The sequence below is a fragment of the Nicotiana sylvestris genome, chromosome 7, assembly GCF_000393655.2.
Source record: "Nicotiana sylvestris chromosome 7, ASM39365v2, whole genome shotgun sequence".
Lineage (NCBI taxonomy): Eukaryota > Viridiplantae > Streptophyta > Magnoliopsida > Solanales > Solanaceae > Nicotiana > Nicotiana sylvestris.
In genome coordinates, this window is record NC_091063.1 from 171,699,521 (window position 1) to 171,721,263 (window position 21,743).

Genomic DNA, 21,743 nt, shown 5'->3' on the forward strand with positions numbered 1-21,743 from the left:
ATATAATAAATATGATATTTAATTTTTCATGATATGTTAAGTTACACTAATGTGTACAAAATCTTTGCACTAACAATTTATCTAACTTAAATAAATAAATAATTTATTTGCACATTCTCTTGAGTCATATACTCTTACCTCGTAATGTACTCTCTATGCTTTGAAAAATGGTTAATGACGCTTTTTGGTCCCTCGATTGTTGATAAATTTTGATTTTAGTCCTTGTGAAATCTGACTATTTACATTTAATTTTCAATCAATTGAAATATGCATTTTTGATCCGTCTGCTTATGAATATTCACCCATTTACCATAATAATTAACCCTTCCACCACTTAATTGCCCATGTATTATGTTTAGCTTGTATTGTGCTCCATATTTGATGGTAATATACTTTATAAATATTCCAAACATAACATACTTCATACATAAAAAAAATACGTAAAGGAACCAAAATACAATTCAATTATGAAGGTTAAATACCTTTAGTGAGGAAATACAAAGACCAAAATTAGAATTTATGAATAATGAGGGACTAAAAGTGTAATTTTTTCCTTTTGAAAAATTAGTACGATTATAATATTATTTAATTCATAATAAACCCCAAAAATATCATAAAAATATAAAAAGCCAAAACCAAGATCCCCAAACACTCATACTTACAATTGCAATTTTAACCATAACTTTCCTATACGTCGCTTCACCATTATTTTCCTCAAATGAGTTCGGAAATAACTTCTCTATTTCTTCGAATAGGGGTAAGGTGTACCTATATACTACTCTATCCAGACGCCACTTGTGGGATTTTACTAGGTGGTTGTTATTGTTGAGTTATCTTTTTCATCTCGAGAAAGCTTAAGAAACTCAATGTGCTTAATAAAGGAAATACAAGGACCACAATTAAAATGTACGAATTATGAAGGACGAAAAGTGCAAAATTTCCCTTTTGGGAAATTAGAAGTTAGACCGATTACGCAATTTATTTTGGAGGCGGTTATAGTGTTGTTTAATTCATAACAAACCCCAGAAATATCAGAAAAATATATTTATAGCCCCTAAATATTCAAAAGCAACTTCTAACAACGAAAAACAGGATCTATTCCATTTTGCGACCTGGAAAACGGGATCGATGGCGTCGCCGGTGGTGGCAAAGGCGGCGGAGAGAATCGGGAATGCAGTGCGGCGGCAGGCCATAACTCTTACAGACGCCGCCGCAGCTAGAATAAGCAATCTCCTTCAGCAAAGGCAGCGCCCTTTCCTTAAGCTCGGCGTTAAAGCTCGTGGCTGCAACGGCTTATCCTACACCCTCAATTACGCCGGTAAAATTATCTTATTTTATACTGTATGGTGAAATTTCTATGTTCAAAATTGGATGTTTATCTTTTGTGTTGCAATACCAATACATCAGCTTTCATTTTGCCAAAATTTGGTCTTAATTTTGTTTGAAAGCCAAAATTTGGTCTTAATTTTGTTTGAAGTTAGAGATGTTGAATACTTGGCGTAGGTTTCCAAAGACGAATTCAGGACTTAGGTGCCGATCTTTTTAGAGCTTAGTATGTTAGTTTTGTAAATGTGATCCTACTGCTAGTCATCAACAACAACCACCACGTTACCATACTATTAAATTCTATCTTATGCCAATATTATGCAAATACAAATAAAAAATATTAGAAGAATAAAACGTATTAGAAATATTAGAAGTTTTAGAAGAAAGTATATTAAACAAGAACATGTTGAAACACTATGATAGTCATTTACTTAATAATGGTGGTGTCTGTGCTCTTTGACTATTCCATTGGGTAGCTGATACCTCCCTACAGTACATGTGCTGGATAACTCAACCCAACAAGGCTGAGGCCAGTGGCGGGCCCAAGATTTTATCCAAGCGGGTTCAGTAGATACAATAACATTAGGTGAGATACTAGTCAAAAATAGGAATTACTGTTTAACATAAAGTAACTTTCGGATGTGTGTGTGTGTGTCAACTTTTAACCCGTTATAAGACTATAAATTTTCCTTTAAAGCCTTCAATTTTCTTATGTTTTACTCAAAAGATAAGTTAATACAACAGCAATCTAATAATTTTGAAACACCATAAATATAAAAAAAATAAGAACTAAAATTAACAGACAATTTACTTGAACAATAAAGAAATAAATACACAATTTAATAAAACAGTAAATAAATTTTAAAAGAACTAATTGCAGAAAAGAAGAAGAAAAAAAACGCAACTTTATAACATAAAAGTGCTAAAGTAAAATATTAGACACTAAATACACAATTTCTCACAAATATAACTTCTAAAAGCTAAGTATTATTTACAAACAATAAAATAATTATAACAATTAAAACAACTTCTATATGACAAATGACAAATAATAAAATTCAAAAGGAAAAATAACCTAACAATTTTAGCATATTAGCAGATTGAACTAAATTAATAATAGTCACAGTAATACAGGGAGAAGGGTACCCTTGTACTGTGCAAACATGTGCAGTGTGTGCATCCCGTTGATTTCCGAAAAGTAAAGTACATGGCATATGAGATTCGAACTCACGCCCTCTGCCATAAATGACCCCTCTTGACCATCGAGCTGACATTACTTGTTGGTGCAAGCGGATTCATTTTATCTACATATCCGTTTGTCACTATAATTTACACATATAATTAACAAAAAAATTGGCCGAAGCGGGTTCAATTGAACCCACTTGATACAACATGGGTCCGCCCCCGGCTGAGGCAGATTGGAAGAAATTACCTACTAGTATTTGCCTCTGCTGGATGAACTCTGCTCTTCCATGATTTTCATGGACTTTATTGACTGATAGGCTACACCCATGGATGCAGTGATTTAGTCATTTATTTATCCGTTAAACAGTTATAGCAGGAAATTAATCTAATGAAAATGGAATACTCTCTGTACTCTGCGTAAAAGATCCAGCTGATGTTATAATTCAAGACATAAGGAGAAGTTACAGTAAATAGTGTTTAGACTGGACAAACTATGATCATCGATATAACTCTGGCAGATGGTAAAACATGATAATACTAACACCTTTCGTCTTGAGAAGAACCTTGTTTAATAATCCTCATCCATTATTGCAACTCCACTTTCAAAGACGTCACGCATGGCATCAAAAAGCCTTGGCTGAATGCCTTTGTTACGGAATTGGTTTCCCAGTGGATATGCCTACAACACAATTTGGCATATGAAGTGGGTCAGTTGACAGGGACTAAGTTTATTATTATTATTATTTTTTTATTGTCAAAAGAGAGAAAATAGTTAATAGCAGGCATGAAGCTAGTCTCCCCCCCCCCCCCCATGAGTTTTAAATTTTTTGTCTATGATCAGTAGTTCTCTACTTCCTTTAATGTCAAGTAGAATATATCTCTTTGATCAGTAGTTTAAAAAAAAGCATTTTTGTACTTGTGTGATAAGTGATGTTCTTGATATGGTTCTTCTTCGTTAGGTTGATCCTTCTATATCAGTGTAGTGAAGCAGAAACACGGCTTACCATGACATATTCTGCCCACACCTCTTCAGGGGTACATACTGCATTAGTCCTTCTATCCCATTGGACTCCTCTGCTGGCCAATAAAGTTGAAAATAACCTGTATTTTCTCTTGAGATGTCTTAGTTTTGCCTTCATACGACCAACCGTAAAGTGTGGATGCTTTCTCCGTATCTGCTCATTTACGAACTCCCAGCTTTCCTCTCTGAATGTGGATCCCCATATATAATCTTTATTGATCACCTCCGACAACAGTTTAAGTAACTCGTACAGCTGTTCTTGAGACCAAACTGTATACACTATGGGGCCCGGTAGGTCCATCTGTAGTGAAGTAGGGAAAAGTGTACTCATTATGAAGCATTTTCTTGCAGGAATAATGCAATAGATTGCAAAACTTTTGGTTGTGTCACTGTCTGGTTATAAGATGATATTTTTACTCTTTCTTATATAAATGCTAAGAAGGAGCTCATTGCTAACCATCAAGAAAATAGAAGAACCTCGATCTGCTTACATAGTACTGACAGAGCAGATTTAGGCTCATAATATGCCCTTGCTACAGCTTTGTTCTTTTTGAGCTAAATGCATTTGAATTTTGACGCATAAGCTACATTTGGGTCCATTTGTGTCAGGCATCCTAAACTTTGTTCAAGCTTCGCATTTGTGATGATCATCGAGTGGATTATTGAGTTTTCGTGTTAGGTGTAGAGGAATAAAGAAGTTGGCATCAATGGGCTATTCAAGTGATATGATGTAAGCTACTTTAAAGAACTTGAATGGCATTTAATAAGGTAATACCTCTGCCTAGCTCCTTCCCAAAGAAAAGCACTAAGGCGCAAAAAACAAACGCCAAAGAAAAAAAGAGGAACAAACAGGAATGTGTAACATTTTGAAGTAAATTTTACTTCATGATGGAGTCCACAAAACTGTTCTGTAGCTTTCACAGAAATGAAACACTTAAATATGGGAAATTTAAGGGAATTTGTGTAAAGTTGCTATCATGTGACCAGGAGGTCACGGATTCGAACCGTGAAAACAATATCTTGCAGAAATGCTATGTACAATAGACCATTTGTATTGTGGGCCGGCCCTTCCCCGGACCTCGCGCATAGCGGGAGCTTAGTGCATCGGGCAGCCCCCTTTTTTTTGTGTAACTACTACTTTTGCTTAAGAACTTGATGCTTGAGGTAAGAATTTAAGGTTTTCCTTTGATGGTCATTTTTGCCCCCTCGTGGCTCTAAGTCCTTTGTTTTTTTTCCAACCCAAGTAAAACTAGTAGAAAAATATGAAATGATGTAAATATTTTTGTAATTGTAATCTGAAGATAATCAATGGGTGATAATACGCTTAACCAATGAAAAGAATAAAAGGCAGTGCAGTAAATATAATTTTAAAAGATAACAATAAGAAAAAAGGAACAAGGACAGCATATAAGATAGTGGTGCAGACAGAATATGAGTATCACATACAATTTTTTATAAATATGCGTATCACATTCATTAATGGCTAGATATAACATTAAGTTATTTCTCAATAGGAAGGGAGGTTTATAAGCTGGCTTCCTTGAATAGCTCTGGCAATTGGGGAAGTAAATAATTTAAATACTTTAATCAGAGAAAGCAAATCAGAACACTAGGAGCAAAAATTCCTTCTATCCTGGAATTTTCATTGGCCAACCTGAAAAAGAAAAAAAGAACAAAACACGGGGAAGCATAGAAGTTATGCACAAAAATGTTGAGAAACCATTCCCACCACCAACAAGATTGAAGCCTTCGAAGCAAGAATTTGCTGAATATTTTTTGTTTGAAGCCCTTTATTTGTTTGTTTTGGGGGGTGGGGGGTGTTAGCGTTCCATACCAAAGGGGACTCCATTTTCAGGACTCGATCCAAGATATCCGGTTAAATGTGTAGGAAGCTTTAGCATTCCACCACTCTTTTTGGTGGTGAATATGTAGAATATTAAAAATTCTCAAAAAAGATTATATAGAATATTAAAACCCTAGATGCACATACCAATTGAGTGTAAGATAGATTGAGCAAGGAATTTTATCAATATCCTGTAATTGATAATAAAGAGTTGCCTTTGGTAGTTAAAGAAGGAGATCTTGCCAATTGTATAGGATCTATATTGTGGATTTTCATATTGGAAAAGCCTACGCTAGGGTTGTCGTTTGGCTGGGGCGTGAATGTATATATTGATGGAAAGCATGATCTAAGGTTATCATGAAAACATGTTGAGATGTAGGAGATATCATTCATTAAGAATTAAAGTCACATTTGGAGAAATATGGTAAAAAAGTGAATAAACGAAAGGAGAGATCCTGTGTCTTATCCAACAAAGATTGTAAAAAAGAAATCGTAAAATGGGCATTAATCAGAAAAAGAAAGCAAAGCATTCTTAGCAAAAGGAGATCAATAATTCAGTTACATTCTAAAATACCCTAGATTTCATTTGGAGGATCGTTAGAATGCTGAGAAGAGAAAACTCAGATAACTCACCTTGTTCAGTCGAGAGGTCCTTTCTTGTTGGTTGGAAAGATGATAGGAGTGCAGTTGCAGCCTGTGGACTCCTTGGTTCGATGTGTTTAATTGAAGTCACCAACCTCGTTTTTATCGCTTACAATCATTGTATTTTGTGAGCTTCCAAGATTGGTTACATGTTAATAGTAGCAGTCCTGGTCATAATTAATGCATGATGGAATGACAAAATCCATCAAGATTACAGCACGCGCTCTAGAAGAAATTCATGAGGGCCCTACAGGAATTTTGAAATACAGCATTTTGATTTTGTAAAAGATTCCAAATGGAATATATTAGAAATATTGGTTTATTGGTAAAATTTTTATTTCCAACTAGCAAATTGTGAAGCAAGAATTTCATGAAATCGAAGTGCCAAAGGAGAATTAGGTATTCTTGTTTTTCCTTTTTATGTGAGATAGGAGAGCATTGGCATTTGCCTTTTTTGTTTCAAATAGCGCATTACATTTTCCTTTTGAGATGTAAATCTGCTGACCAAGTTTTCTTGATTTGCAAAATATTTATCAATCAAATAAAAGAATGAAATTTGCTGAGGAAAAGCATGTAACTGAATCTTTCTAATTTATGCTCAACCTTTTATCTTTTTTATTTTTATACTAATTATGCTCCTTCAACGGTACTTGCTCTGTTTGATAAGGGGTTTCTAGACTGTTGTGATCAACTAGCATAGCTTCCTTGTGTTTCTCGACATTAGAAACAACGTATGCTTAATAAGTCATTAACTTCTTGTTTCCTATAGGACCGGACTTTCAAAATTCCCAACTTCCATGGCACAATTGATTTCGCTGTAAAAACTCAAGAACAATATATACAATATAGGGAACAGAACAAACGACATAAAAAAACAACTTATATAGAAGAGCACATGATAGAATCTGAGTTTTGGCCTTGATTTCTCTGGAGCAGTGCTTTAAAAGGCGTTTTCGGGGTGTGCCCCAGGCGCACCAAAAACGCCCCCAGGCGATGGTGTGGGGCGAAAGTCTCAAGAGGCATATGCCTTGCAATTCGGGGCGTTCGGGGTGTACGCCCGGGCGTTTGAGGTGCAAGCCCCAGAGATTTTTTCAAATTAAAACAAAATTTGTTGAATAAGTCCTTCATATAATACTTAAATTCTCAAAAGTCAGCTTGGTAATTACTCAAAAGTTTTAAAAAGGAACTGAAATGTCTTAAATTTAAAAGTTAAGACCTTTTTATTGATTGAAGCCCTAATTCATGGTCTTTCCAATTTCTTTATCTTGTCCGCTAGTCTGTTAATATCTCCCAAAAGCAACGAATATTTTTTTTTTTTTTTACAAATACGAAGAGAACTTCATTCTCCTTCATAGCAGCAAGTTCAAAGTTCAAATTGTAGGTTAATCATCCTTTTTGTTCCTCCATGTAGAAAACTTTATTCTTTTAGACTCAAGTTACTTGTGCTTGTAAGTAGCGTATAATAGATTGTTTTGACTAGTTTTTTGTTGGGATGGAGCACATCTATCTACCTACCTACCTACCTATCTATCTATATATTTATAGTTTTCTTCAATTTTTATGTAATTTTACTTGTTTATAAATATTTGTTGTAATTATATTATTTTATAATATATTAAAATTTTAAATATCTATGGGGCTTACGCCCCGTGCCTCGGGGCTTACGCCTCGCTGAGGCATATGTAAAACGCGTCGCCTTACGCCTACACCTTTTAAAACACTGCTCTGGAGATAAGAATGCTTCCCAATTTGCTCTAAAATAGGTCCTATATCGTAACCAATTTGTCTTTGTTCCGTTTCTGGCAGATAGCAAGTCTATCTGATGATTAATAATCATAACTATGAGCTATCAATCAAAGGCAAATCCATGATATGGAGGTTCCAGGTGCTACACCGCTTTGAACAGACATGTTGCTATTTACATTGTCCATATATGGTATTATTACACACACACATATATATATAGAGAGAATGTTCCCCGAGGTTTACTGGTGCCTGTGCACCCTCTCCCTCCTTAGTTGATCCGCAATATTTTGTGGTCTAAGGATTTTACTGTTATTAAAGATTGCCCAGGACCTATATTTGCCGGTTACTATAACATATTATTTGAGATTAAAAAAATCATAATGGATCATGTGTTATGGTAAAACATTTAAGAGGACTTTCATGACTTCATTTAGTGCTGATAATTTTCATCCATGTCAAGAATGTCAATAACTTAATTTCATTTCGAGTTGTTTTCACTGACTAAAAAGTCTTTAGACTTTCATAAAGCATGTTCAATTATATCATATTTTTACCTTGCACTTTAGAGTGGCTTTCAAACTTATTTCTTCTCAGTTTATGACTATTATCGTCTACAAACTTAGCAAATCATGCAAATACCTCCCCCCCCCCACCTAACCAAAACGTGGGTCGATGGGAGGAGTGAATTCTGCCTCCAATATTATGTGAATTTTGCCCTGGAATTAATACTTGCATGAAAAATGTGCTTCTTCATTTGTTTGCGAACTAGTGGATTTAAAGGTTTGCTTGAGGCACATGTAAACTCTTTAAGTATAGGTGTAACGCAGGTCAGGTGTCTCCGTCATTTAAGTGGCGTTAAGTGCATGCAGGCAGCAAGGCACTAATGTCTTATTCTCATTGACAAGCTTAACGTAGGTATAAATCTGCTTAATTTGTGGCCTCTGAAAGAGTAGAACATCAAAAAATCAAAATAACTGGCAAAGTGGTATATTAATTGTAAAACGTTATGAACTTAGGAATATAGAAGAAATTTATAAGAAATTATTCGTTAATCTTGAATTGTAATTTAACTGCATTTTGCATCAGATCATAAATTTGAAATGATTGTTAACTTAATCTGTATGAATTTTATTTCACGTGTTTCATGTAATAGCAGTATCAGTTCCTATTATAAGTGTTTGTTTGTGACTTTGTGTTTATATCAGTTCCTATATGTTTATTTTATTCCTATTTGCACCTTTCTTTACTGAAGTTCATGCTTTAAATTGGTTTATCCTTGTGCCATCACAAACCTTAGTTCTTCTATGCTCTTATTGATAACATTGTTGCAAATTGTCACTTACCTTTTTTTTTTTTTTTTTTTGGGGGGGGGGGGGCTTGAAGTGTCAGGTTTATTTGCTTATTTTACAATTTGGTTTTTTATTGAGCTCTCTCCTTTGAGTCTATTCCATGTTGTATGCACACAAAAAAATCCATCAGCAAGACTAATCAGCCTATGGCGTTGGGGGATTCTAATGTTGTTATACAACTTCAAACTGATTGTTATATGGATTTTTGTTGTGGTTTCGTTTCTAATCACAACCCTTTGAACATTCTAGATGAGAAGGGTAAATTTGATGAGCTGATTGAAGATAAGGGAGTAAAAATACTTATTGATCCTAAGGCACTGATGCACGTGATTGGTACCAAGATGGATTTTGTAGATGATAAATTGAGGTAAGGGATTTACTTGTCAATATCTGTATCGCTAGTTGCTTTTATTAAGCCGACTCTCAAACACTTTAGGTACGAATCCTGTTAATTTTGTGGAAAAGTGGCTCATTTTGCTATTTTGGATGAAATGCACTGAAAGGTACTTAGTATTAGTAATCTCGCACAATGAGTGGATGGCACAATTTGACCCCTCTGCAGCTTTGTCACTTACTTGCTGCTTCATCCAACTCCTACCTGTTGCCGCTAATTTTTCTTAGGGTGTATAGTTTTGTGGTTTTTTGCTTTAGTTTATACTAATTACATGTAACAAACCTTAATAAATGTTCTAATGTCATTTAGGATCTGATTATTGTTTATCTATGTTGCAAATTATGCTGGGAATATTTGCAATTATACATATAGTTTTGAGAAATATGAAGTTGTCAGTCCAGAAAACGTTTGTGCGAAGACTTAGTGGATAGTGGAGGCATTCTTTTGTATCTTCGCATTTTCTGGATTCTTTAGTTCAGGTTAGTTTTTCTCTAAGGATCATATTGTGGTTAGCTAAACTATGTAACTGTGAGCTATGCTGGCGCTGAAGATTTCAGGGGGCGGGGGTCTAGAGGAGAATCAAAACATTTCTGGCATCAATAGCTCAGTTGTGGCAAGCCCTATGAATGGCTGCTACAAATCTTTTAACGATGTTTTGACTTGTCCAAAGCTGTCCGTTTCATAAGGCGTCCGCAGCTGTTTATGACTTATTTTAACATCTTATTTGCAGGTCTGAGTTCGTATTTATTAATCCCAACTCCAAGGGGCAATGTGGTTGTGGCGAGTCTTTCATGACAGCAGCTAGTAGAGGAGCTGGAAAATGAGATGATTTTCACTGAGATATTCATGTTTATAATGTACTTTCACTAGGATAGACAGAGGATGAAATAAAAATTCTCCAGGAATTATATGCCATACTAATACATATGTTCCTATTGTATCTATTGGATGTGAGAATTCGCAGTCATGGCAGTTGTATAATCTACTGATCCTACAGAAGTGGAAATATTTTTTTTTTTGGCAATCCTTGCTTTAAAGTTCCGGAGTTACGGAACTGCTAAACAGTGGAACTTGCATCCTGTCCTAGCGGTCAATGAAGTGGGTGAAACAATACCTTATATATATATATACACACACATAACTGCAACCTCTTGTAGAATTGCAGGGTAAGACTATGTACGATAGACTCTTGTGGTCGATCCTCTTCGGACCCAACACATAGCACGAGCTTAGTGTACCGATCTGCCCTTTTACTGTTCACTAATTTAAAATACTATTTCCCTTCTGTTCGGTACAGTAATGTGAGAGTAGAAGTGTTGAACATAACTATTTGTAATTTGTGCCAACTAGAGTTAAAAACCTGTCATTTTGTCACGAGTATGCCTTTCACTTTCTTATGCTGATTCATTTGAAGTTTTTCTTTGTCTTTCGATTGGACTTTTCTATGTAAGGCCACAAATAAAAAACATCTACCAATCCAATCTTTCAAAATGTGAAGAACCCTCCAATCAGCCCCTCTTATCCTTTTCCATTCAGGTGTAGTTTCCTTGGTGTGCGTCAATTTCCATTTTTGTTTAATTTTGTTAGTTCCTATGATTATGCACTTGGACGAATTGTTTTCTCTTTGTATTTTTTTATATCCGTGGTGTCCGGATTAAATTATGCATAACTCAACTAATTTATTGAATATTCATTAATTTTTTTTCAAGAATAGATATAAAATAACTATGCCTACTAAGACATTGAATACCTGGTCGGAAAAAATTTCGTCAATCTAAAGAAAAATAAAAAATAAATTTCGTCAATTTTTTTACGTAAAATTTTAAAATACATATTGATTATTTTTTTTTAGAAAAAAAGACTGTTGAAAAGAATACAACATAGTATAAAGCATTCATATCAATAAGTGTATTTAACAAACATTCATTCATTGAAGGAGTGGGTTTCTATAGTTGTGTACTATGATTGGCCAGTTGAATGTCCAGAGTAACATAGATTCTCACGTGCCACCCACTTTTCACACATTAACACACACACTGTGTGTGTCTTTTGTCCCTCCCACCACCCCCATAATGCTGGCTTGACCATTTCTCTCCCAAAACCCAATCAATATTCCTTCTATTCGTCCTCTCTATTCTCTGTACCTTCTCTTTTTTGTTTTTGTTTTTGTTTGATCGATTGATTCTTATTCTTGATGTTGATCATAATCCTATGATGATTCATGTGGTAAGCTTCTTAAAATTCTTGGATTTTTGCATTTTACAGTTTTTGGTATAGTTATTTATTGTGTTGTGTTATGGTTTTTCAGGATTGAAATTGATGAGTTAAAGCTGAGATTTTTTTTGATCCTCAAATATTGCCCCAAAGGTCAAAACTTTAACTTGGTATCCTCTGTATCTTTTGAGAAACCAGATTCTTGATTTAGTTATTTATTGTGTTGTGTTATGGTTTTTCAGGATTGGAAATTGATGACTTAAAGCTGAGATTTTTTTGCTCCTTATTGCCCCAAAGGTCAAAACTTTAGCTTGGTGTCCTTTGTATCTTTTGAGAAACCAGATTCTTGATTTAGTTACTTATTGTGTTGTGTTATGGTTTTTCAGGATTGGAAACTGATGAGTTAAAGCTGAGGATTTTTTGCTCCTCAAATATTGCACCAAAGGTCAAAACTTTAACTTGGTAAATTTGTATCTTTTGAGAAACCAAATTCTTGATTTAGTTATTTATTGTGCTTTGTTATGGTTTCTCAGGATTGGAAATTGATGATAGGCTGAAAGAGCGTAGTTTTGACCTAAATTCCTTACATTTAAGGTTCCTCTCCTTCGCGGGATAGGGCACATTCCGCCATAACCACACTTTAAACCTCGATCCAGTTCTCAAACTATATGAAAGCTGAGATTTTTTGCTCCTCAAATACTTCCCCAAAGGTCAAAACTTTTACTTGGTATCCTCCTCCATCTTTTGAGAAACAAGATTCTTGATTTGGGTTTTTGGCTGACTTGTGGTTGGTCAAGAAAATCTGTGTGTGGTTTTATTACCATTTGCTAATTGACTAAAAAGGGTCTCTGGTTATTCCATTTTTCGGTTGATTTTCCCTCAAGATTATCTGGGCTTTGATTAGCTTATGAAAATCTTTCCCTTAAGAGATTACTGAGAATAACCAGATGTTGGGATTTAGATTCCTTGAAAAGTGTCCCTTGGATAATATGGTAATGCAGTTTGGAGATATATGCTGCATAATTGTGATGCTTGGATTGTAGCATTTGTTTTCTTGGGACCCTTTTCAAATTGTCGTTTTATTTGAGGGTATGATGGAGTACCTTCCTGTTGAGGTCATTGGGAACATTTTGTCCCGGCTCGGAGCTGCGCGGGATGTTGTAATTGCATCATCTACTTGTCGGAAGTGGCGAGAGGCTTGGCGGAATCATCTTCATACACTCACATTTAACTCGAATGACTGGCCGGTTTATCACGAGCTCACAAGGAGCAGACTTGAGATCATTATAACTCAGACGATTTTCCAGACTAATGGACTGCAGTGCATTTCAATCATAATGGATGATGTTGATGAGTTCTCTGCTGCTCCGGTGATAGCTTGGCTAATGTATACTAGAGAAACGTTGCGCCAGTTACATTACAATGTTAGGACTACGCCCAACATTAATATACTCGAAAAATGTGGTCGCCAGCGGCTGGAAGTGTTGGCTCTGGCACACAATACAATCACGGGTGTTGAACCTAGTTACCAAAAATTCCCTTGCTTGAGGTCTCTTTCACTAAGTTATGTCAGTATATCGGCTTTAGACCTGAGTCTTTTCCTTACAGCCTGCACGAAAGTTGAGGTTTTGAATCTTGTCAGTCTAGACATTGTTATGTCTGATCCACAGGCAACGATGGAGCTGAGTAGTAACTCTTTGAAAGATATCTATGTTGAAGCCATTAGTTTGGATAAAATCACACTTGAGGCAGATAGTCTTGAGAAACTGCATTTGAAAGATTGTACGCTCGAGGTCTTTGAGCTTGTTAGCAAGGGGAAATTACAACTCCTTAAGATTGACGACGTTAGTGTCATCCATCTTGATATTGGTGAGAGCACTGAAAATCTTGAAATTGTGGACGTAAGCAATTTCACGATCATGTGGTCCAAGTTCCATCATATGATAGCGAAATCATCAAAGCTGAGAAGACTGAGGCTATGGGGAGTTGTATTTGACGATGATGACGAGGTTGTCGATATTGAGACAATATCTGCTTGCTTTCCTCAATTAAGTCATTTATCGTTGAGCTATGAATTAAGAGAGACAGCACTTCAGTATGGATTGCAAGATTCTTTTCGATTGGAAAATGTGGTCGTCTTGGAGCTAGGCTGGACAGTGATTAGCGACCTGTTCTCGCATTGGGTAGCAGGACTACTTGAAAGGTGCCCTAACTTGAGGAATTTGGTAATCTATGGGGTCGTTTCAGAAACCAAAACGCATGAAGAATGTCATACATTAGCCAGCTTCACATCTTTCATTGTAAGGCTTATGAGGAAATATGCGCATGTAGATGTTCAGTTTGAATATGAATAGACTTGAACAATTGTTCCCTACGGTGGAGTTCAAACTTTTGCCTAATCTCGGCAACGCAAGGAGGTACATGATCCTTAGTGGTGATTGTCTTTTTCCTATATTGGTACAACCCTGTAATTTATGATAAATTTTGGACTCGTCTTATTCTTTCAATTCAGGTAAAAGTAGTATTTGCATTTCTTGTTATCCTCTTATTACTAGTTTGTGCGAATGCACACTATTTCTGTTATTACGAATTTTCATCAATTCTGCTTTTCTGTTTTGTTCTTTTTGTTGGGAAGCTTCCTTACAGTCCATGTTGTAGTTCATTGGTATAGATGCATGATGTAGACTTGTTAAACTGACTGAAGAAATGAGAAATAGAAGAAATATTGGTTAATTATTTGACAATGGAAAAAACCATAGTGCTAACGTTAATATTCACCTACTATGAATAATAGCACTGCTCAAGGTAAAAGAGCAGTGCTTATGCCTCTGTGGTATTGGTAAGAAAAGCTGTTAGAATTTCATCTTTCATAAGATCCTCTTCCTAAAAGAATGGTTGAGGTTCAGTTAAGGCGATATCTTTGATAATCATTCCTTAGGAATTTCTATCCCCAGCTCTTGAACTCCAAGAGCCAGAGAACTACTTATGAACGTTTAGATTGAAAAATCTGGTACAAGTGATCGTATTCTGTAGGTTGGCTGTTTTTGTGCAACTTGAGACCTAGATATTAGAAAGCTACGGAAGAATGGATTCTCTCTCTACAGCTGCTCTGCGAGTTCCAGCTTTCATCGTGCCCCTTATTGTTGGTATTGTTCTCTCTCTCTCTCTGTTTTTTTTACAATGAATCTCTTGGTAGTGTCTTAACCAACAAATTTTACTGTGAAGGCATGCCTAGAAATCGGTACTTTGGTGGGAGACGGATATGTGTAGATATGCATTTTTGAAGAAAAGGCATAGCTGTTGATTCATAACTTTTTTCTGAAATCTGTTGCATGATTAAGGATTACCCTTTACGTTTGAAGACCTAATTCAAGTAAATTCTACTGCTGGCCGGTTTTAGAGCCTCCTCTTTTCTTTTTTCCTTCTATTTGGTAGTATGAAGATTGCATATGGAATGTGGCATGCACAAGTTGGTCCCGACACCATTATTATTAAAAAGAAATTATAAAATTTGTAATTGGGTAAAATGCTGAAGATAGATGAAGAAAGGACTAAACTTTTCTTGGTAAATGTGAATTAACCAAATGACTCGGCCTTAGTTTTCTTGAGAATGGTGTTTTTCTATACTTTGAGTAAAGAAATGATTTCTCGCTAGGTTAACAACAACAAACCCAGTGTAGTCCCATAAATGGGGTCTTGGGAGGGTAGTGTACACAAATCTTACCCCTACCTTATAAAGATAGAGATGTTGTTTCCGATAGACCCTCGACTCAAGGAACAGTGGAGATAAAGCAACAAGTAGCAAAAAATATATTAAGGTAACAGGCGCGAATGACACATGTAATAGTAAAGAACCATGAATAAGTTAATAGGAGTACAAAAATAATCCTAGTACTACTGGTAAGCCTAGGAGGAACGCACTACTATCTTGTCAACCTATAACCCTAATCCTCGACTCTCCACACCTTTTTATCGTGGGTCATATCCTCAGTAAGCTGGAGCAATGACATGTCCTGCCTAACTACATCTCCCCAATACTTCTTAGGCCTGTCCCTTCCCTTCCTCCCCGCAATGGACAACCTCTCATACCTCCTGACCGGAGCATCTATGTCTCTGCTCTTCACATGTCCGAACCATCTCAACCTCGACTCCTGCAACTTGTCCTCCATAGATGCCACTCCTACGTTATCCCTAATAACTTCATTCCTGATCCTCTCTTTCCTGGTATGACCACACATCCATCTCAACATCCTTATTTCAGCTACTTCATCTTCTGGACATGGGACTTCCTCGCTAGGTTCAAAAGTAAAAAGATAGATATTTAGCTTTTGAACCTGTCTGCAGTTGGGCAACGTGGAGCAGATAGATATGTTTATACTTTCTCTATCCCATTTTACGGGTCAAATTTGGTCCAACAGTAAAACTTAGAAATTATTACTTGCGAATTTGTCTCGATATTAATAGTACTAGTGCTGTCAAATGCGAAAAGCAGAAAAACACCAAAAGAAGGAGCTTTAACTGCAAAGTCAAATAAAATGTGTTGTAGTGAAGAAAAGCATAAATGAAGAAAAAGCAAGAAATTTACAATGTACAGGAAAAATTACTATAAACTTGATAAAGCTGCAATTAATTGAAGTATATGATGTAAAACTATGTCAATCAACTACAAAAAAATATCTTAAGTTTCTAATCGAGTTCTAGTGACTAGTTTTTCTATTTTTCTATTCCTTAATTAATGTATTCCTACATCATGTTTCCTTACCAGCAGTTTTGGTGTTAGTCTAGTTTTGTCTTGTTCTTAACCACTATTACTACCTGTTGTTGCTTCTGCTTCTGTTGTTGTTACTATCTAGTTGTTACTGCTTCTTTTCCATGACTTTTTCACTGTTGTATTTCTTTTCCTTACTGCTGTAGGGTCTATCGGAAACAACCTCTCTACCTGTGCAAGGTAGGGGTAAGGTCTGCGTACATACTACCCTCCCCGGTCCTACTTGTGAGAATACAATGGGTATGTTGTTGTTGTATACATCATGTTTCCTTAACAATTGATGTATCATTTTGTCGGCTATATTTATTGGTTGGTCCGTCGTAATATCAATCAGAATTCTAGCACGCCGCGTTTTACTGGGAAGGATCGAACCATGGGAACCAATCTACATGGCTATCACCTTTTACCTATGGCATGATGCTCATGGAGTCATGGGCAACTTATCTCTAATTGGATTTCCTTTTCCAACTTTCAACTTCATGTGTATTTGAGTGTTGTTTCAAAAAGAGAAGCTCTGGCTGGAGAGGATGAATTATAAGAAGATGAATCATCAATTTTTCTGTGTAAATTTTCTTACCAAATTCTCTGTTGCTTACATGTCTGTCGTTAGAGTTTTGAGCAAATGATTGAAGTCATACAAGTCTTTGCTTGGATCGCAGTGTATTGCCTGCATCACTATTCGTTTTCTCCCTATATATCCTGTTTTATCATCTTCGGTTATTAGTAATTTATGTGGCACTTGGTCTTCTTCAGTTTCTATCCCAATTGGAGAAATCTTGTCTTTGTTACTGTACTGAATACCTAATTACTCCACTTTACGGCACTTTTTGCTTGAGTAAATTACAACAACAGCAACATGCCCATTTTATTCCCACAGGTGAGGTCTGGGGAGGGTAGTGTGTACGCTGACCTTACCCCTACCTTATGCAGGTAGAGAGGCTATTTTCAGAGACCCTCGGTTCAGGCAATCACAGTTAGAACAGTAAAGCAAATTGAAATATAGCAATAGTAAAGAGTCATAGGAGAAGAGATAGTAGCACAACGAGCTAGTAACTAAACCGATTCTGCTTGAGGAAATTGAAATGCTGAAAGTTAGAATTTTTGAGGGCAAGACTTGAATGAAAGGGAGATAGGATGAAGTACAATTCTTGTAATAATGTGGTTGATTTTCATCACTACAGTTAGCTTTTGCTGCTCCGTCATAGTACGAGTTTCCAGTGGTTTCTGCTCTCTGAATTGTTCTAGAGCAAGATCGACCTATCAAAAAAGAAAAAATTGTTCTGGAGCAAGATCTTTTCCCTATCCCAACAGCATAATATGAAGCCTTTTCTTTCCCAGTGATCTGATGAACCGAAGGTCTCTCGGACCTATTGTTAAGAATAACGAGATACTATTTTCATTAGTAGCGTTTAACCAACGCTGCAACCAGATGCTTCGACCTGCAAATGCTAGCTCATATCACTTTATCAGGATGTAAAAACTGCTAGTCGGCATGAGATGTCGATTTTTGAATTTTGATTAATAGTCTTCCTTACTCCTAATGATGTGTGAATGTCACATTTTCTGTACAATGTGTGGTGTATAAACAATGTGCAATGCAGGAACAAGATCACTAGAATGTAGACTTTATCTTTTACTCTTAACAAAAAAGCAAAAATGGGTTTGTTTTTAATTCAGGTGGCAATTTGTATGCCTGCCTTTTGGATATTGTATCTTGTTTTTGCATTCTTGCAACTTTCCTCCTTTTGCTCGGAAACAATTTCTCTACCTTCACAAGGTAGGGGTAAGGTCTGCGTACTCACTATTCTCCCTAGACTCCACTTGTGGGATTACACTGATTTTGTTATTGTTCTTGTTGTTATTGTTGCAACTCTCCTCCCTTTTCACGCGGAGGATACTCTATGTGAGTAAAGTTTTCTGGTAAAAAAAACATAGGGTTATCAGTACTTTCTTTATTATGTATCTTTTTATGTCTTTTCCCTACAGGAAATTGACCAACAGGGAAAGGCATATGATCCATCTGCAAAATTTAGAGGATGTCACCCCTTCTTTTCTTTGTGAACTTTTGTGGTTTCTCCCTATCTGCCTAAGCTTTGGTGGATAAAGTTATTCGTATTTTTGCGGGTGGAGATACAAATACTCTATTGAATTGTCAAGGTGCTTACAAGTTGCCAGGGGCTTACACACCTTGGCCGAAGTGGTGTCACGTGATACTGCTTTGTCGAATTGTCAAATACTCTTTGCTGGTGGAGAGATACAAATACTCTATTGAATTGTCGAGGTGCTCACAAGCTGGCAGGGGCGTATACACCTTGACCGAAGCAGCATTACGTGACACTGCTTCGTCGAATTGTCAAATACTCTTTGCTGGTGGAGATACAGATACTCTATTGAATTGTCAAGGTGCTCACAAGTTGGCAGGGGCTTACACACCTTGGTCGAAGCGGTGTCATGTGATACTGCTTCGTCGAATTGTCAAATACTCTTTGCTGGTGGAGATACAAATACTCTATTGAATTGTCAAGGTGCTTACAAGCTGCCAAGGGCTTACACACCTTGGCCGAAGCGGTGTCACGTGATACTGCTTCGTCGAATTGTCAAATACTCTTTGCTGGTGGAGATACAAATACTCTATTGAATTGTCAAGGTGCTTGCAAGTTGCCAGGGGCTTACACACCTAGGCTGAAGCAGTGTCAAGTGCTAATGCTTCGTCAAATTGTCAAATACTCTTTGTTGGTGGAGATACAAATACTCTATTGAATTGTCAAGGTGCTTGCAAGCTGCCAGGGGCTTACACACCTTGGCCGAAGCAGTGTCAAGTGCTAATGCTTCGTCGAGTTGTCAAATACTCTCTACTAGTGTAGATGCAAATACTCTATTGAATTGCCGAGGTGCTCATAAGTTGGCAGGGGCTTACACACCTTGGCCGAAGCAATGTCACGTGACACTGCTTTGTCGATTTGCTTTTTTTTTTTTTTTTATTAAATATGTATGTATAGATTAGGTATCATTATAGTGATTTATTTTTTTGTTCACCTTTTCAAATGTTAACACTACTTGCAGAAATTCCTGCGTACGCTCCCGACAGTATTGTTATAAGAAAACATTGGTGGCTTCTGTACGATATCTACTTATGGTGGCGCAAGCAGAGTTTAGAGGGAATTAAACACTACCATTTTAATATTTATTTGGTAGGGCATAAAACATCTTTTACCTAAGATATTCTTTTCCTAAAACATTGCTTTAAAATAAATAATTTTTAGTTTATTCTCCAAGTTTAATTCGCTCAAATAAAAACAATTTGTTTGAGACCGAAGCATAATTGTTGTTGTTATGTCCAAGTTTAATTGAATGTAATGTGTAACAGTAGTGATGTTTATGATGTTTTCAGAAGAAAAAAATTCAACAATATAAAAAAACCAAATTTTAATATAAATAGATTCGGCAAATATTTAACTTAAGTCATGTTTGGTGAACTCCGGATTTTTGGCTGAAATTTGAAGAAGCAGCCACTTGATTTCTGCTGAAATTTTAAATAAGAGCAAAAGTACATCTCAGATTTATATTTGTTTAGGATCCGAATATTATGGTTTAAATTAATTATATTATTATTTAAAGCGAAGCAGATCCAAAATGGGGATAAAGTCCAAATTTTCAAAATTTTGAACATTATTTTATTCTGTAGTGGGTTTCTCTGTTGGAAAATAGATGCAACTTTAAATTTCAAATTAATCGAAGCAGCAAATAATATTATTTATTATACTTCATATATGGGGTTTTTATCTGTCGTGGTTTAGTCGACAAAATTATTAAAATATAGTAATAGCTAATGAATAAAATTAATATGGTTCGATATAAATATCAAGTTCGAATAATATTTATCTAGTTTATATATGAGGATTAATCCGGCATCTCTTAGTAGAGAGAACTCAATTATTTATATACTAGTAAAAGGTGATAGATACCGAATAAAATTTCGAAGCATGTACAAATTGATCGGGACGTCATAAAAGAATATATATATATATATATATATATATATATATATATATATATATATATATGTGTGTGTGTGTGTGTATGTGTATGTGTGATATTCTAGGTGAATTTCACATCGATAAAACATGACAGAGATGCTAGGTATATAAGTAAACAAGTTTTAAACCCTAATGACGCGTTTTAAAACTGTGCGAGCCTACGCCCAAAGCATACAATATCACTAGTGGACTGAATTGTTACATATGATATCAGAGTCACTCCGCGTGCAACCTTGAACAATAATGAGGCAAACTTCAGTGATCAATTGAGTTTAAGCGAATCTCAAATCTTTGAGAAGGTGGTGGGACAAACCTCAACGAGAACGCTGAGTCCTGAGGGGGTGTATATGACACCACAGGCGAATCCCTATCAACAAAACATGGAGGAGATGCTGGATATATAAGTAAATAAGTCTTAGACCTTAGTGACACATTTTAAAACCGTATAAGTTTTGACTCAAAGCGGACAATATCACTAATGGGCTCGGCCATTACAATATGGAGTGAAATTCAAAAATAGCCCTATTTACAAGTGGTAATTAAAAAATAGTCACAGTTTAAAAAATAATCAAAATTTAGCCACTTTTCATGTAAAGATAAATCTGAACAAAAATACTGTTCAAAATTCAAAAAATATTTCAGCATAATATACTGGAGTTCCAACATAATATACTGGAAGTTCAAACACAGGTGCTCCAATCTTCAATATATTATGCTGGAACTTTCCGTGTACTGGAGTTCCAGCATAATATGTTGGAAGTTCATACATAGGTGCACCAATCTCCAATATATTATGCCGGAACTTTCCGTATTACAGCAAAATAGTGGTTATTTTTCAATAACTTTACAAACGCCGGCTATTTTTTAATTACCAATCCGAAAACTGGCTAACCCGTGCTATTTTTCCTACAATATGAGACCTTATTGTCCACTTTAGCTAAAGTATCTTCTAAATTACTTTTAGTTTTTTTTTGGGTACTTTGTTTTGCGTAAGCAATCAATGTAAGATTGTGAATGGAATTATTGGTGAGATAGAGGTAGGTGTGTGAATGAACTGATAAAGACAAAAGAAAACAAAATGACAAAACTGTTTCATTGACTAGAAAAATATTCTGAAAATTTCATTTTTTTCCCTTATTAAAATAAAATAAAATTCAGAATCTTTTATTTTTATAGTCAATTAAACAGATCCAATATTTGTTTTTAACAGAATTGTTC

The 21,743-nt window shown here is 35.7% G+C and overlaps 2 protein-coding genes across 10 annotated transcripts; both read left to right on the forward strand.

Annotated features, from left to right (window-relative positions):
* The first annotated feature begins 985 nt into the window (after nt 1-985).
* On the forward strand, nt 986-10,530 carry LOC104247656 (iron-sulfur assembly protein IscA-like 1, mitochondrial). Its single transcript, XM_009803721.2, has 3 exons — nt 986-1,318; nt 9,362-9,479; nt 10,237-10,530. Exons 1-3 carry the CDS (start codon nt 1,129-1,131, stop codon nt 10,328-10,330), a joined length of 402 nt encoding a protein of 133 aa, XP_009802023.1. The 5' UTR covers nt 986-1,128; the 3' UTR covers nt 10,331-10,530.
* A 916-nt stretch (nt 10,531-11,446) lies between these two features.
* LOC104247657 (F-box/LRR-repeat protein At1g67190-like) lies at nt 11,447-19,609 on the forward strand. Of its 9 annotated transcripts, none has more exons than XR_011401062.1 (8): nt 11,447-11,732; nt 11,815-11,873; nt 11,963-12,017; nt 12,107-12,165; nt 12,254-14,137; nt 14,754-15,093; nt 16,635-16,728; nt 18,475-19,609. XR_011401062.1 is itself a non-coding variant. In XM_009803723.2 (5 exons), the coding sequence occupies exon 5, from the start codon at nt 12,812-12,814 to the stop codon at nt 14,072-14,074; it is 1,263 nt and encodes a 420-aa protein (XP_009802025.1). In that variant the 5' UTR covers nt 11,447-11,732; nt 11,815-11,873; nt 11,963-12,017; nt 12,107-12,165; nt 12,254-12,811; the 3' UTR covers nt 14,075-14,320. The 9 variants fall into 9 exon arrangements, 1 of the variants encoding a protein (XP_009802025.1); XR_011401061.1 differs by lacking the exon at nt 18,475-19,609 and adding an exon at nt 16,823-17,245; XR_011401060.1 differs by lacking the exon at nt 18,475-19,609 and having other exon boundaries at nt 14,754-14,866; nt 14,946-15,093; nt 16,635-17,245.
* Nucleotides 19,610-21,743: the final 2,134 nt, after the last annotated feature.